Source organism: Vitis vinifera, chromosome 19 (genome assembly GCF_030704535.1).
Source record: "Vitis vinifera cultivar Pinot Noir 40024 chromosome 19, ASM3070453v1".
Taxonomy (NCBI): domain Eukaryota; kingdom Viridiplantae; phylum Streptophyta; class Magnoliopsida; order Vitales; family Vitaceae; genus Vitis; species Vitis vinifera.
The window spans coordinates 6301890-6319741 of record NC_081823.1 but is presented as its reverse complement, the minus strand read 5'-3'; the positions used below and the strand labels follow the sequence as shown (position 1 = coordinate 6319741).

General features: G+C 36.1%; 3 protein-coding genes across 5 annotated transcripts; 2 read left to right on the top strand and 1 right to left on the bottom strand.

The window, feature by feature from the left end:
* Positions 1 to 1145: 1145 nt before the first annotated feature.
* Positions 1146 to 4518, top strand: LOC100262336 (cytochrome P450 716B1). The gene is made up of 4 exons (XM_002278580.5): positions 1146 to 2884; positions 3002 to 3440; positions 3598 to 3785; positions 3869 to 4518. Exons 1-4 carry the CDS (start codon positions 2393 to 2395, stop codon positions 4172 to 4174), a joined length of 1425 nt encoding a protein of 474 aa, XP_002278616.2. The 5' UTR covers positions 1146 to 2392; the 3' UTR covers positions 4175 to 4518.
* A 733-nt stretch (positions 4519 to 5251) lies between these two features.
* LOC100267545 (uncharacterized) lies at positions 5252 to 12697 on the bottom strand. Of its 3 annotated transcripts, XR_002029077.2 has the most exons (8): positions 12293 to 12697; positions 10196 to 10336; positions 9735 to 10100; positions 8632 to 8877; positions 7614 to 7706; positions 6814 to 7014; positions 5644 to 5758; positions 5252 to 5557 (listed from the first exon to the last, which is right to left on the bottom strand). XR_002029077.2 is itself a non-coding variant. In XM_010646131.3 (7 exons), exons 1-7 carry the CDS (start codon positions 12623 to 12625, stop codon positions 5732 to 5734), a joined length of 1407 nt encoding a protein of 468 aa, XP_010644433.1. In that variant the 5' UTR covers positions 12626 to 12697; the 3' UTR covers positions 5252 to 5731. The 3 variants fall into 3 exon arrangements, 2 of the variants coding, with proteins under 2 accessions (XP_010644433.1, XP_002280959.1); XM_010646131.3 differs by having other exon boundaries at positions 5252 to 5758; XM_002280923.4 differs by lacking the exons at positions 5252 to 5557; positions 5644 to 5758 and adding an exon at positions 5866 to 6452 and having other exon boundaries at positions 12293 to 12696.
* Positions 12698 to 16508: 3811 nt separating this feature from the next.
* LOC100257229 (fatty acid desaturase 4, chloroplastic) lies at positions 16509 to 17852 on the top strand. The gene has a single exon (XM_002280947.5). It carries the CDS (start codon positions 16667 to 16669, stop codon positions 17588 to 17590), a length of 924 nt encoding a protein of 307 aa, XP_002280983.1. The 5' UTR covers positions 16509 to 16666; the 3' UTR covers positions 17591 to 17852.

Sequence of the window (17852 nt, the reverse complement as noted above, 5' to 3'; positions counted from 1 at the left end):
GGTAGTGTGTCCTTGAATACCGCATGCTTGACAATGACCCAAATAGGGTTTGGGTTGGCGTTAATCATGAGGAGAAAACGCAGTGGTAGGGCCTGGTTGTTGTGGAATGGTGGCTGGTGGACGCCAATTTGGACGATTCTGGAAGGCAGTAGGATTTGCCGTTGATGGTAGTGATAAAGGAGATGGTTGAGGGGTCTAAAGATATGCTTCTTCGTTGAGAAGTTTCTCATGGAGCTCATCAAAAGAAATTAACGTGTCACGGGCATTAATTGCATCAATGACGGATTTGTACTCATCACTTAGTCCTTCAAGAACCTGATCAATAAGATCCTCATCATCAATTGGCTTCCCCAAAATGGCAAGTTCATCGGCACGAGTTTTTATCGCCTGCATATATTCACTAATTGATTTTGAGCCCTTTGTACACCGCTTTAATTGTTCCTTCAATTGTTTAATATGACTACGAGATGATTTGGCATAGGTATTGGCTAAGGTTTACCATGCATCAAAGGAAGTGGTGGTGCAGGCAATAAGCGGTTGTAGTGAAACAAAGATAACACCAAGGAGAGCGCTAAAGATGAGATGATCCTGACGCTTCCAGGTTGTGTATGCCGGATTTGGGGATGAAACACCAGTGACGGTGATGGTGGGTGGTGGTGGAGTATGAGCGCCATCAATGAAGTGATGAAGATCATAACCTTCAAGAAGAGATTGGATTTGAAGGCTCCATGTGAGATAATTGGTGAATGACAATTTGATGATATTGGAAAGATTAATTATAAGGAGGGGATGTTGAGGATCTTGGGAGTTTTGGATGGTAATAGGATTGTTGGTGGAAGAGAAGGATGCACCGGAAGCCATTGAGAAGAAAGAAAAAAAAAGAAGAAAATATGCCTAAGAAGATTAGGTCTTGATACCATGTTGAAGTAGAGAGAGAATTATTAAGAAACAATGACTTGATTTTTCCATTGATTAAGAATGAATATATATACACAAAACCTAAAACACAAAAATAGGAAACAATCTACCCAAAACATAAAAATAGGAAACAATCCTAGAATTAGGGAATTACAATAGAAAATAGGAAGTTACAACTAATTACAAGAATTTGAAAATAGAAAAAAAAAATCTATTGTAATGAATTCTCTAATACTAGAGACTGGATTCTAGTAAATTGTGTTTTCTATTATGAAAATCAGACTTGCATTTTGGAGGTAGTAGGTGTTAATGTGGAACCCTAGTACTGCATGATATATAGAGATCAGCTGGAAGGTGGACTAGATGTATGATAGGGTACATGAGAAACCGTGGTGAGTGGTGTAGCAGCAGGTTCAGTAGGAGTGGGTTTAGAGTCTCCTGAAGTAGAGCTAGAGTGGCTTGTGGTTCAGCTTGAGTGGATGGCTACTGCTTTTAGGAGGTGGAAGTGGAAGCATTAGGCTTGTCTTTCTTCTCAAGAGATTAATTTGTAGCTCGAGTTACACTCTACTTCACCAACCAAAGATGATCATTGGGGTTGAAATTTGCTTCATCTGCTCTCAGGGGAATTTTCATATGGAGAAGGTAGGCTATAACGAATCAAGGTAATGGAAGTTTTACCCTCTGTCTCGGCATTGTCTTTTGCACATAAACCCATGATGGAACTAGATGAAATTTTTTTTATCAAAATTGGGGATGCTCTAAAACTCCCCTTAGTTAAAGGGACAAGGGGCATCTGTTAAATGGTACATAATGTGATCCATACTCCCCTTTTCCAACCACAAGCCCCTCAGAATTTCAATCAGCTCAGATCCTATTTTGGGTGCGTTGTGTGGTTGCTAACAACTCATAATTGATGAGCGCCATTACCTAACCCACCTCTTTTCTCTTACCATGCTCCCCTGCCAAAAGTAAAATTAATGCATGTCAAACTTAGAAGCAATTTTTCGGAGTTGAAGCAAATATATGTTCTGAGGGTGTCACTAAAACAACAGAGTACAATTTCACATATGCAGACCATCCGAAGTAACTCCAAAAGAAGGGGAAAATGAGTGTGCCCTTTTATGCATACTTTTATGGAATCAAATCTTATTTGTTCCTTTATGTTTGACATATCAATTAGAGCAAAGTCACAAACCAACAGCAAATTAGGCCAGTAAAGGAGAGTTCATTAGCGGTATATTCCATCTTCTTTTCATTAATTCTTTATGAATCCAAGAACCTCATATGAAAAATTAATATTTCAACACGTGGATTTCAGATTTTTGTATATATTTAGCCACTTTCAAATGGAATATTATGTCTTAAGGTTCAAAGATACCCACCCAAAAACCAACAAAAGAGGTTGAAATTTTTCTTATATAAATGGGTGCAGTCACCCTCCCAAAACCATATTCTGAACAAGTCTCTCTCAACCATGAGTGCCTTCTTCACAATCTTCTTGGTCCTCCTCCCCATCTTCCTTCTCCTGGCCAGGAGAAGGAGTTTACCAAAAGGGGTCCCTCCAGGTTCACTAGGACTGCCCTTAATAGGCCAAAGCATTGGCCTTCTCCGTGCCATGCGAGCCAACACTGCTGAAAAATGGCTTGAAGAGAGGATAAAGAAGTATGGTCCAATTTCAAAGTTGAGCCTCTTTGGCCAATCAGCTGTCTTTATTTATGGACAGGCTGCAAACAAGCTCGTATTCGCCAGTGATGGCAGCACGATCAGTAACCAGCAAGCAAAGTCTAATCAGATGATAATGGGTGATCGGAATTTGCTGGAGCTTAGTGGAGAAGATCATAAGCGTGTCAGGGGTGCTATTGTATCATTCTTAAAGCCAGAATCCTTGAAGCAGTATGTGGGAAAGATGGATGCAGAGGTTAGGAAGCATCTTGAGATGCATTGGCAAGGCAAGCAAAGGGTCACGGTACATATAACATACCAAAAACTCCAATCCACCATTGCAGGAATACTTATAAGCAGTAATTTTTATGCAATAGTATTACTATGGAATTTATAGAAACCTCCCCTGTATTGCTGATAGGTAATGCCCCTGATGAAGACCCTCACCTTCAACATTATTTGTGGCCTTCTATTTGGGGTTGAGCGAGGAATCCGAAGGGAGAAACTTGTGGGCAGATTCCAGGAAATGATAGAAGGAATTTGGTCAGTTCCGGTTAACTTGCCCTTCACCCGCTACAACCGCAGTCTTCAGGCAAGCACAAAGATCCAAAACATGATAAAGGAACTCATGCGAGAAAAGGAGGTAGAACTTGAGAAGGGTGCGTCTCCTCATCAAGATCTCATCACCTGCTTGCTCAGCATTCATGGCAAAAACAATGAAGAAGTAATTACAGAGAAGGAGATTGTGGATAATGTCATGCTTGTCATGGTTGCCGGGCACGACACTTCTGCTGTTTTGATTACTTTCTTGGTGCGGCTTCTGGCTAATGATCCAGATGTCTATGCGGCTGTTCTGAAAGGTACAAACAATTCATTAACAAGTTTAATAATCATAAACAGAAATTTTTTTAGCTATCCCTCCTGTTCAAGAATCCATTATCCTTCTGATTCTGGAACAAACTATGCATCAATAAAAGGCGTTAAAGGTCTGTTTAATTGTTTGTTTCTGGACTTCAGAACATGAGGAGATAGCAAAAGGCAAGCCCTCAGGGGAGTTCCTAACATGGGAAGACCTGGCAAAGATGAAGTACACATGGAGAGTGGCACTGGAAACTCTGAGGATGGTTCCTCCGGTCTTTGCTGGGTTCAGGACTGTATTGAAAGACATTGAGTTTGGAGGATATCTTATCCCTGAAGGGTGGAAGGTAAGTGAATAACAGCATCTTTCATTGTGCTCTTCTAACTAACCGTGTAAACAACACTGATACACTTCTCTTTGATAATTTAGATATTCTGGGCGACAAATATGACACACATGGACAATAGCATATTCCCGGAGCCAACAAAGTTTGATCCAACAAGATTTGAAAACCAAGCATCAATTCCACCGTACTGCTTCATTCCATTTGGAGGGGGCCCTCGGATATGTCCAGGAATTGAGTTTGCAAGGATTGAAACCCTTGTTACCGTCCATCATCTGGTTACTCGGTTCAAGTGGAAGTTATGCCATACCGACAATTTTTTCGGCAGGAACCCGACGCCAGCACCAACTGGAGGACTACCTATTGAGATTACATCAATGAACCTAATGTAGTATCATCTGATTGTCACTCCCTCCTCAAACCTTGAAACCTCACTATTGCTGTTCCTATTAGACTAAGAATCCTCTATCAACAAGTGCTAGACAAAAATGCATCCCTCAATGTTAGAGCATGTCCAAATTAGGCAGGTTGGTTTGATTCAGAACATTCAGTCAGTGGTTTACCTCTATGAAGTTCACAACAGGCCTTGTCAATAAACAAATGGTACAATTTCACATCTGCAGAACATCCAAAGTACACTGGAAAATGAGTTTGTCTTTCTATGCATACTTTCAGGGAATCAAATCTCAATTTGTTCTTTTATGACGGGCATGTCAGTTAGAGAAAAGTTACAAAGCCACAGCAAACTACACAGGGACAATTACAAAGACTTTGTTTTTACCTACTTATATAAACATCAATCATCTGTTTGGTTGTTATTGTCATGTGGGTTGATAACATTAGAGCGATGACACATGTTAATCCCACAATGTAGGAAGCCAGTTTTGCTGAGCAAAATGAAGACAATCGAAGCAAATTAAGGGGATAGACTTAGAAAACAATGGAAACATGGCAAACAAGTTTGAGCCTGTTCATACAATCAGTAAACAGCATTAAACTGAGTCAGATATTCAGATTAACAGTCAGTTTTTAAGGTTCAATAAGGTGGATTAGTCCAAGAAACACACTTTGGCTCACTGATGCATTAGACCAATCAACAAGATTTCATTAATAGGTATCTGTCGTTTTCTTTTCATCTTTTATGAATCCAATGACTTGTCATGAGAAATATTTTAACGCTTGGTTTTCAGGCACTGCCAAATGGACTAATATTAAGCCTAAACTTGAAAGATACCCATCCAAAAACCAACAAAAGATGGTGAAGTTTTCTTATTTAATTGGGTGTTCACCCTCCCAAAACCAACTGTTGAACACATCTCTCCCAACAATGAATGCCTTCTTCCCAAATTTCTTGTTCCCCCTCCCCCATCTTCCTTCTCCTGGTCAGGAGGAGCAGTGTACCGAAATGGGTCCCTCCATGGAAACATGGCAATCAACAAACAATGGGTGATATGCCACCTTCATTTCAATTTTATGAATAACATTTTATATAGAAAATATTTCAACAGAATTTTATATGTTTAGCATTATCAAGTACAATATTAAGCCCAATGTTGAAACACTGCAAGAATACACATAAACAGTAATACTCTAATACACAATTTTTAATTCTTCTATGGAATACCTTACAGAATCCTCCCTTGTATTGCTCACCATCAATTGCTTGTGCATTTGTGGTGAAAATGATGAAGAGGTAATATCTGAGAAGGAGATTGTGGATAAGGTCATGGCACTTCAGCAGCTTCTGGGTAATGAACTGGATGTCCATGCAGCAGCTGTTCAAGGTACGAATCAGAGGACCTGGACTTCAATAAAAAAACATGTTGATATCAAGGTTAATAACCATCATTGAAAATTCTACCCATTGTTCAAGAATCCATTTTCCGTCCGAAACAAACTGTGCTGCAGTTGTGACTACAGTTGTCTTTAACGTAATGTAATATCTCATCTTATTTTGACTTCTGTTGTCTTTCTTGCTGCAAAAAGATTTGGTTAATATCATCAATTTGGACATTGCCATAGCAAAATTAAAACTAATATGACAGACAAAAGAATGTGCTTTTGAAAATAAGGATAGCAGTAATTAAATTTGCAACCAATTCATATATTTCATATGATCTGCAGCATCATACCAGCAGTTTACACCAGCAAATAGATATTTACACAAAGGGTTCTTTTCAGACATAACAATTTCCATGTGCCAAGAAAAAGAAGTGAAAAGAATAACATCCTAACCACACATCCATTCATTTTCTATCATGTACAACATTCAACAGCCTCTGATCATCAAATTGAAGACTAACATCAACCAACTTTTCCCTTGGCATCTTTGTTCCCTTGACATCAAATAAGATTTGCACACTATGGAAGCGAAGTGAGAACCCAGTATGATATCAGCCACACGTATCATAGCTTCCAAGCGGGGAGGGAAAGATGCAGGACCTTTCATCCTTTTCAGCAATTTGCCGACCTCAAGTATTTTGGAGGCAGGGATGGGCATCTTTCATTCATATGAGGGTATGGATCCAGGGTATTGTACTCTGGCAATTCCATTCGATACTTTCCTTTGATCTGACAATAAGGGAGCTGCACATTGTCCCCATCATTGCACCACTTTGGCAGGCGGCTTGAATTATTTTCAAAAAAATTCAGTGTGTATGCATCTTTTATCTGCATTTTTGGAAATAAAATAAATTGAGACATATGCAAGACAGCAATAACTCTGCTTTTTTCCACAAACAACCCACTAAATCAGATTGCTTTACACTTTGTTTTGGGAACATTATAAGTTAAGTCCCAATGCAGACTAAGGAGGGAATGTGAAACAGGAACAAAGATCATTTATCTGGTTCAGAAAACCTTCTACCCCAAAACCACTAGGATCAGATGATCCTAATCATTTGATGCTGGATAATTTATGTTCAATTTTCTTCATAACATTTATCTACTGATAACCAAAATATATCATGATAATGCTAAATAGTGACTTTTTTTCATCAGGACTAGCAAACTCTGTATTGCTTTGACTCACCGTGAACTCAGTTACTTGAATAGAGCTAGCACTTGGACCAAATAATCCTGCCTCCTTATACATTTCCAGAATGAAAGCAACACAAGATGTTGACTTTCCATCAGTGTAAACCCAATCATCCTGCTCAGGAATTGTCAGCAATTCATCAAATGATGATCCACGCTTTTCAGTTTCAACCAGAATCTCAGGAAGAGCAAGGTCCTGCATTAAGGAAAAAATTACATTGGATGCTAAGAACAACAACAATTTTTCCTTTTTCTCTCAGAAAAATCAACTAGACATTTTTCTTATTTCAAATCTAACATTGAACAATATCAAGTATGATCACAACCATTAGATTTAACTTTTTCCAGAACTACAAGATTTCTGATGACTTGATTTTTAAGATCAGCCATGATGATATCTATGTCAGACCGAGGATACTTAGGAGGATCCTTAAATGCCAAGTCCCAAATTCCTAATACAGTTTACATGGTGAACTTTATTTTTCCAACCAATTATACATCAAAGATTCAGATGTTCAATGTCTTTTTTCCTCTATATGAATAAGAATTAATTTCTTGCCCATGCTGGGACTCACACCTAGAACCTTCCATATCCTCAACCCAACCCCTTGCCAGGTGTGCTTGGCCTCAAGGGCTTCCAAATGTTCCATATGTTATTCATCAATGAAAAAGTTAACGAATTAACAACCATGTACATTATCATTTTTGACATAAGAATGCCATATCAGTAAACCAACACATCAGTAAGATAATTTGTGAATGGTCAAGCAAGGTGAAGAACAACTAATTAAATACCTGAGTTCCAAGCCTCTTGTTCAAGGCCTCATTCCATAAGTTAGCAGCATATGCAGGCTTCATTTGATTCCAAACTGTCATAACCGAAGCAACCTATGCCACATAAAACAAGCGGTCAAAGCTGATTAGTTGAAAATAAAACTCTTACACTACCAGCAATCTGGTTGATTCATCAAGATCCGCTTTTTTAGGTTGGCAGAGGGGTGTTTGATAGGGGGCAGCAATGTACTAAAATGTATTAAACTGCATAAGATGATAGCAGAGCACCTTTAAAAAAATAATCCAAATCTGAGAAACATTTCTGAATCTTGTTTTAATTGCATGTTGTTGGTTAATTTCCGACATTCTGCAGTTCTGAGAAGTTTCAATTTCCAAAAGCAAACTTGAAAAGAAACTTCACATTGTTTTGGGGCACTGCATTTCAATTTTGACTGAACCAAACCAAAATCAATAAAGAAACAAAATTTATAGGCCTGAAGAAGTAAGTTATGCATACAAACATGGCCTAATGTGGACGCCATTTCAGCTTTGTAACAGTTCAAACCAATATTCTTGCGCACCTTAACAGTTTAAACATGACCCAATACTGGGTTAGCATGCATGCTACTAGTGAAAGAAACTGCAATATGTCTGTGCACCTTCCACATGTCATTTTTTTCCCATCTCTAGGAGAAACTTATGAAGTGGGACTCATCACTTTCCCTCCTCACTTGGAAGTTTTATTGTTAATGAGACTCATTTACACCCTCTCTTTCTCTAAAATTTTTTCTTCCTTTTTTTTTTTTTTTTTTTTTGAGGCCATAATTTATTTCAGTAATGAAAAAAAGAAGAGAAAAGAAATTATAGCAACTGACCCATAATTCTGTGAACGAATCACCAAAATATTGTAACCACACACCAGAATCACAGCAATGAAAATTTTGAAAGATATAGAGATAAAAGAAAAGAAATATAGAATCCACCTGTATTGCAGATGTAGCCAGAAAATGAAATATTTAACAATAGAAAAAAACAATACCACATGAGCATCTAAGGGGGGTGGATAGTTTTCATCCAGAGTATCTATCCAGCTAAATATCATGTTATGGTAACCATAAGGTTTGCCTTCACTGCTACGTGCATACTCCCAGGCAGCTGTCTCATTAAACTTGGCTCGGAGGTGAGGATGCAAAGGAAGCAACGCAATATGAGAATTGGAATCATCTTGAGTCAGCACATCATCCCACCATTCGTCCCATGGTAATGTCACAATAACATCTTCTCCCTAGAACAAAAATGTAAAGCACCATTTTTTATTGACTCAAAATCATAGTTGCATATGAGTGCCCATACCTAATTATTAGTTAAGGTTAATGTCTTAGAGAAGTACAGAAAATTGAATAAGGAAAAAAAATATTCTTGAAGAAAAAAAAATGCCACTCAATCTCTGTTAATAATTTAAAAGACAAGGACCAAAAAAATGAAGCTTATTTCTATTAAAACAAAAGTATGTAGCTTATATTATCTGGTAAGGACTGTAGCTTATATTATCTGGTAAGGACTGTAGTTTATATCATCTGATAAGAAACTCATGCAGCTTCCTATAACATAACGAACCAAAAGAATCTTTGATTAATACTATTATTTCAGGTTCCCTCTCTCAAATCCCACATTGAATTATTGTATACAAAATGTGGTAATTTTTCAGCTTTCTAGATGTAATGCAAGCAGAAGAATTAAAGAAATAGTCAACCTTGGCATACCCAAATAGTTTAAGGATTGGTCAGCAAATGGGGAAAAAACCAAATTAATAAATGAAGTAAACAATAAGTGCAGCACTAAAATTAAAGATTTTAAAGAAAAGGAATTATTGCTAGAGCTATCTTGGTTGCTACATGACTGCTTAATGCAGCTCATAGGACATTTTCAACTGAAACACCATGGGAGCAACAGAATAGCCTTAAAATAGCCCCGTGCCTATAGTTATACAGGAAAAAACATGTTAAAAAATTTAAAATAGTAAAAAGAAATTGGAAAATATTACCAAAAGAAACAGAATGAAAAATTGTTGTCAGTAAGAGCTTATGTTTGATAATTCTACTACTTCATTGTCTCATGATTCAGAAAATTGTCAGTGTTCACCTTTTCATTTCTATGTCCTGATTCACCAACCCATAGCTTCCCTTCAGAATCCCTTAAGCAAACTGCGGAATGACCAGCATAAGATCCAGTGACCCACTTCTCTAGAGTCTCAAAACCACCCCACCGTCCACGAATTTTTGATATTGCAAGGAAATCTCCAGAGTGAAGATCATCAACACTAATGTTTGTAACCCATGGCTGAGGACGTGTTTGAAATGAAGCCCCCATATGCTTCTTGAGAAACCCAAGGTTTGCGTTCTCACCCCATCCAGTATTTGTGAATAATGGGAAGACATCCCAGAGAGCTTCAAGGGTTCCCAGCATCCCAGCTTGCATGAGAAAAACTGAAACCCCTTTGTTTTTCACCTGATTTAGTAGAAAGTAAGGATATATTATGAATCAGGAATAAATACTAAGAAACAATTAGAAGAGGTAGTAAGTGCTATCCAGTAGTAACTTACGTATTCAAACTCAGCTTTTTCTTCCCATGCATTGAACTCAATGGTATGCTCCCGAGACAAAAAGTAGTAATCCCATGTCACTTGGTATGGAGTTGCAAAGACATAAAGGTCCATACATGTCCAACTATGGGCACTACTAACCTGAACAAGTAAAGAGTAGCATTTTAAAGCTAAAAATAATCTATTCTTCTGCTGGCCATATTAGGGTATATGATTATACTAATACAAGAAGCTTCCAAGCTAATAAGCAGTGTTGGAGCTAAATCCAACAAGGACCATGTCTATGTTCAATAAGGCCATTATCTAAAATTACAAACCAAAAAATGAAACAACATTAAATCCGAGGAAAAAATTGTTCAAAGACCTTATTAAAGCTATGAGTTACTTTCTACTTATGTTGCATTGGTAATACTTCCAGATGAAAGAAGTAACATTGCTTATGCACTCTATCTGCACCATCGCATTTGCTCTATGTTTCAACATTACACGGGTATGGGTTGTGAATATGAAACAAGCCAATCCACTATTGGACATTAGCAGCAGAAGTATACAACAAATGAAGACAAGAACAAGTTCCTTCCCTAGGATAGCTTCCTACTTTATCCTCATCAATAAATGTTACAAAAAGTATCAAGTTCCAATGTCAAACAAGCTATGTAACAGAGAAATATCATTTTATTTTAAGGAAGACATTGATGAAAGTTGGACATTTTTATGATTCAACCAACTATAAATGTAAAAATTTGGGAATCAGATCTATCTGAAACAAAAGCTAGACCTGGACCTGACACTTGTCCCTGAGTCTGTAACATCACTGGTGTTAGTGCATCATTATTGTGGAGTACTAATATATGTAGGACAAAAGTGGGTTGCAAAAATGGAAGCCTAGCAGCCACCATCAAGTATTAAGAAGCTGTACTACCAATTTGCAACTTCTCCCACATAGATGCAAACATAATCTAATATTAACAAATCCCTCTGATATCTCCTTTAAAAGGCTAATTTTCAGGGCAGTGTCATTCAATATATATTTACAAAAATGGTAGAAAATCAACTAAAATTTAAACCCCAATTGAGTCTCACCACAAACCTCTGAACCAACCATCCAAAGAGGTCCTACAAAAGATAAGTAGTTTTCAATATTACAAATATCTATACACCCAGTTATCCAGATTTCTACAAAAGCAAACTAATACCAAAGAATTATGCATGTCCATTTGACACCTTGATAACAAAAGGTCCGTAGTGTTCACTGCCACCAATACCCAGATATCACTGCCACTGATACCCATATATCCAATACTCTAAAACACTAATTCTATGTTTGGTTCCTGAAAAATACGAGGGGAAAATGTAAGGGAAATAAAATAAACAGGAAAAGTAGAGGGTAGAAAAAAATAATAATAATTATATTTAAAGTGACTTCACTTATTTTTTTTCTCTTCTATTCAAATATTAAATGGTTTAAAAATATTTAAATTTTTTGCTAATTTTAATTACATTTAATTTTCTTACAAATTTTCACTGAGAAAATCATTTTCCTTATAGAAATAAAAAGTAATCCAGAATGAGAAAATCATTCTCCTTAGAAATAAAAAATAAAAAGGTAGGCAAAGATAGTCCCCCAGTCAGGTATTCTCATCACAGACCAGAAAGATTAGTACTGCACAATAACACCAAGACCCAGACACCCAATACTTCACATCCCAGAAAATAAATTACAATATTCAATAATTTAAGGAAAAATATAACAAAAAAAATAGGTATCCGTCTGATAAAAAATCCTCAAATGAAAACCAAGAAAAACACATTGCTATTCAAGAAAAACTAAACCCACCTCCCAATACTCTAAATTTCCAGAAGATCAACCAAAAATCACACAAAATAATCACCAATACTTTAAATATCATAAAATTAAGTAAAATTTAAAAACAAAAAAGAATCAGGTACGTTTGTGACTGCACACCCTCAAATGAAAATCCGGGAAACCTCATGGAGGTCCAATAACAACCAAAACCCACATGCCCAACAATCCCTATTCCCACAAAAACAATCAAAATTAAACAAAGCAATCAAAACCCAAGCCCAAACCCAAACCTTAATATGAAGTGTGCCCCCACCAAATTCGCTCCCACTTTTGTTGTTGAACTCCATCCAAGCCCTGGTCTCGTAAAAGCACGTCCCTTTCCACTCGACAGTGTCGTTGGAGGAGGCAGAGCCCACAAAAGTGGGCAGAAGGTCCACTGCGCTGTGGAGGGAGTTGAGAATCGGCCATGAGAGCTGTCTGGGCAACAACGGCAGAATATCCCGCGGCCGAATTGGGGGTTTCAGCGCATGAATGGGGGGCACAAAGACCAGAAGAGAGATTAAGAGGAAGGTTCTGAGATGGGTGGTTTGGAGGAGACAGGCGGAGGGAGAAGATGGTGCCATGGGGTAGATGAGGGAAGATGGTGTAAGGAGACAAAGGGAGAGAGACTATTGTAGTGATGATGAGAGGTGGATCTAAGTTTGACTCCTATATATAATTTATTCACAATCCATACCCACATGCCTTCATATTTTTGGACTTTTTCATATAAATGAATTAATAAATATTTTTCCTATTTTTAGACACAAATTTTATTATTATTATTATTTATACAAACGTTTTTTATTTCAAAAATGAAAAAAAAATGTGATTATTTTTTTTTATTTTTAATATTTTTAATCATTCAAGTAATTAATTGTATTTTAGAAATAATGATATCAAAAAATAAATTTTCCAAATATGATTTCATTATCATTTACAATTTTTATGTTTTCAAAACTAAAAATTATTACTTTCTTTCATAATTATAATAGGACAAATATCCTAATGATATAGGTTTGAAAATATTTTAGTTTTTATGCTCACTTACTAAATAATTTAATAGCTTGATGATTTAAAATAATTTTTTATTTTTAAAAATAAAAAATTATTTTTAAAATTTTTTAATATTGTATGACCATTTTTCTCAATAAACAATTTTTAGAAAATGAATAAAAATTATTTTCATTTATTTTAAAAAAACAAAAGGAAAACATGTACCGTGTGCAACGGACTAAGTTTTTAAAACATAAAAATTTGTATTAAATAATTTATAAATTTGGGTGTCAAAATAATATTTAAAATGTCATTAAGGAGATGGGTTTGAGAGGTTTGAATGAGTTGAGTCTTAGTCAAATTTGTACAAACCCTAATAGAGGATGATCATGGTCTGAAAATTTAGGTGGTGTCTAACTTGTTAGGTATAGGTTACAATACTTTTGTATAAACCAGATTTCCAACTTTTGTGGGTGTGAACACTTTTGTTTTCTTCTTCTACTAAAAGATAAAAGAAAGGATTGCCCAATACAAAAAAAAATATTTTTGCTTGTTCCATTTGGGGACAAAATGGAAAGAAAAAAAAAATTGATTTTGAAAGAAAGAAGCTTTCCCACACTATGATTAACTAATTATATGGTTGAATTATGAACTATTTTTTTGACCTAATTATACAAAATGGTTTTATTCTAACAATCTTCCAAATTGGATTTTGAAATATTAAGATGATGACTGTTTTTTGTGACAATAACATATTTGATGTGGAGAAGGCAAAAAAAAAAAAAAACAAATGAATGGTCTGATACTAAAAAGTACTTTTAAGTATTAAAAAAATCATATTAATTAAGTGGTCCTATGTTAACGTCATTAGATCTTATTCATTTATACACACTTTTATATATTAACCTCATTTATTTATAGAGTTAATTTCATTCATCTCTTTTCGAGATTTTGGCTAAATACATATGATCTCCATAAATTTAAAATTTTATCATACATCTTTCTTATTTTGAATGAAATAGAAAATAAGTGAAAATAAAAAATAAAAATAATAAAAAAATATATTTAATAAAATTTCAAATCTACTAGAATTAGATATATTTAATTGAAATTTCAGAAAAGTTGAATGAAATCAACAGTCCACTAAATTTCATTACAGAAATCCAATGACTTGAATAAGAAGTTAGTTTACACCATGGTAAGAATTTTACCACATACATCCAAAGCTATTGAATAAGTATAGGTATAGTATGGGGGCATATTCCAAGAAAGAAAAACAAATTACAAGAAGAGTATAGATAGGAAAGTCCTTGCATTACTCAAGGAAAACAATACATCAAATCAAGCTCATTTCCAAAAAGATATGGATGGCCCTGAGCCATTTTGTGTTTTGTCCATGATTGATGACATAAACAAGTGGAAATTATGAGTGTTTTTTATGCCTAAAACCCTAGCATATTCCTCTTTGCTGCTCTTTTACTTCCTAGTGGGGAGAAGTCTTATCCATTTTGTCCATATTCGGGGTTGGAAACTTGAGGAGAACACCCACCACCAGTGTCTCCATCCCCTTCTTTTGCTCATCAACCATCCATTAATTCAAGATCACTACCCACCCTTCTCTTGGACTCTTCCATCTAATTTCTAGGGACAATGATTCCACTCCTTCAATTTGATTCAATTTCTTTCTCCAATGTCTCAAGACGGCATCGGTGTGTACAAATAAATAAAATAAAATTGGTAACGATTTTCAAAAACAGTTGTTTTATAATAGTTTTTAAAATCAATTTGAGAATTCGAAATATTTTTAAATATATTTTAAAAATAATTTTTACATTAAAATACATATTTATATAATTATTTTTTAAAACAGTTTTCAAAAACAAATAAATATTTTAAAAAAATTATATTTTCTATTTTTACCGTTTTTTTATTAAGGAACGTGTTTTTAGAGAAATAATTCAAATAATGATTCTTGTAGAATGTGTGCAATACCAATTGAATGCATGGTCTTGAGGGTTCAATCACAATTTCTCATCGATATCTTGAAATATTTAAAATAATATAAAAGATAATAAAAAAAAATTCTTGAAAAAATAAATGCAATAAAATGCATTCAACAAATTCATAATTAAATAATTACAACATTTGACCACACTAAGCTAGGCATTCTTCTGGAGTCTCTTGAGGTTTGGGACTAATTTCATGTTATTACGTGCAACGCTACTTTCAAAAACAAAATTCATGGAACCTCGATGCATTTATTTAAATTTTTATTTATTTATAATTTTTTTATGGTCCATTTCTCAAATCATTTATGATATTATGTATAACAGAAAATTAGGTCATTTGGTAATTATTTTTTAAAATAATTTTTACAAATCATTTTATGATATTTTATAAAATAGAATTCTGTTTGAGAATTGAAATAATATTTTTAATCATTCTAGATACTTCAACAAGTAAAAATAACATGAAATAATTAAAAGATATTATTTAAAAATATCTTATTTTTTATTTTAAAAATTAGAAAATAGAAAATTGTTTCTGGTTATAATGGTGTTTTCTTTTTTTCTTTTTTTTTTGAAAAACTAATAATTGTTTTCAAAAACAATTATGAAAGCCCTTAAAATCCCAATGAGAGAGTAGAATTTGGTTTCATATTAATATTTTTTTTTTCTTAAGATTATTGTACCAAGGAAGAAAAAACTTGATCTAAACACCCGGAATCTACGGCCCGCACTATATGGTTTGCTGTACGATAGAATAGAATAGACCCAGTTGCCATTATCATCTTAGTCATTCATTACTTCCAACTGAATTTTGAAACAATTCCATGGTCATGATTCAAAGTCAGCAAAATAAGTAACAAATTCAGATGGGTCTCGAGATGGGCTGACAAGTTTTTCTTTACCTCTGGAAAATAAAAAGCAGAGGGCACTTGAACACCCTCCATGATGAGACACTTGAGCTCCCTAAAGAACTTCATCGTTTTGCATTGGATGCTCGGATGTCATCTATGATTTCCCCTTTTGATGTTTAAAGTTTGTTTGTTTGGTCTGCTTTTTTTTCTTTGTAGACTCAAATACCACTAAAATTTGCTCCCAATTTCCCCATTCCTTATGGCCCAAATCCAAACCGAAGATGTATATATAGTGCAACTTTATCATAATTAAGGTGAATCATGGCTTGATTGTACCAGTCATGATTCGATTTTCTTAGTCAAGTCAGTGTTGTAATTCGAAATCATTGCATCCAGTCTCATGATATTACTACTTACTGCAATTAGTGGTAAAGTTGAACACGACTTGGCTGAGTCGTGTCCAACTCTACCATTGCTTTGAGCCTTGGTTGATTGATGATGACCAGTGGATGGTGTACATTGGTGTAGCTTGAACCTTGATGAATAATAGCCAATTGATGATGTATATTGGTAGAGTAGTTGGGGAATCATCCTGGATAGCCTCTTAAGCAATGTGTGACACACATTCTCCACACACCACTAGCGACTTCCACAGCCCCACGCTGCATCTTCTCACACCACACTGCTTTCTCTATCTCCACAGCCACTATTTCCACCTTTATTTACTCCCTCTTGCGGTGGGTTTTCTCTTAGCCTCTCACGCCCTTCAATGTCCACCTCCTTCCCACACCACAAGTACTACTCTCTAAGGTCTCCCAACAATGTCGGAAGACGCCACCATAGACGCTTCCCCGCCCTTGTCCACTGCTCAGCCACCTCCACTGCAAAGGCCAAGCACAAAGCTGACCAACTAGTCATTGAACCAAGACCCTTAACCCCAACCCCCATTGCCAAAACCCCTGACCGCCCCTCGATCAAGGACCCGGATTTATTATCTACATGGCCTCATCGAGCGTGGGTGGCAAGCGGGTGCACCACCGTGCTCATTTCTTTATTGAAGTGTGCCACGGGTTCAGCCCATTCACATATGTGGCTAGAACCTGTTTTGGCTGGCCTAATTGGCTATGTGCTTGCAGACCTTGGCTCAGGGGTTTACCATTGGGGCATTGATAACTATGGTGATGCCTCAACTCCTGTGTTTGGTTCTCAGATTGAAGCCTTCCAGGGCCATCACAAGTGGCCCTGGACGATCATCCGCCGCCAGTTTGCCAACAATCTACATGCCCTGGCTCGTGCTGTAACCTTTACCGTGCTTCCTCTAGATCTTGTCTTCAATGATCCAGTTGTACATGGCTTTGTTTGGGTGTGCTCAGGCTGCATTATGTTCAGCCAGCAGTTCCATGCCTGGGCTCATGGCACAAAAAGCCGCCTCCCTCCGCTAGTGGTGGCGCTGCAAGATGCTGGACTGCTAGTGTCGAGATCACAGCATGCTGCCCACCATCATGCACCTTATAACAACAACTACTGTATTGTGAGCGGAGTTTGGAATGAGTTCTTGGATGAGAATAAGGTTTTTGAGGCCTTGGAGATGATCTTGTTCTTCCAGCTTGGTGTGCGGCCGAGGTCTTGGAGCGAGCCCAACTTTGGCTGGATCGAAGAGATTGAAACACATTCACAAACTACAGTCTACTGATCATTTTTTTTTCTCCCTCTCTTTGCTAGAATTGCAGGGTTTGGGGACAATAAAAAAATTGCATCATGTATTTAATTTGGAGATTCATTCCTAAAAAGTGAATATGTATATGGTCATCGGCTGCACAACCAGGAGGAACACATTCATGCTATAATCACTCGATCCAGTTTAATGTTATATCTCCGGATCGCTTCCATCCTTTTCTCCATTTTCTTAGCAACCAAACAATTAAAGCTTTTCTATAAAGTTCGTTTCAGGGTTA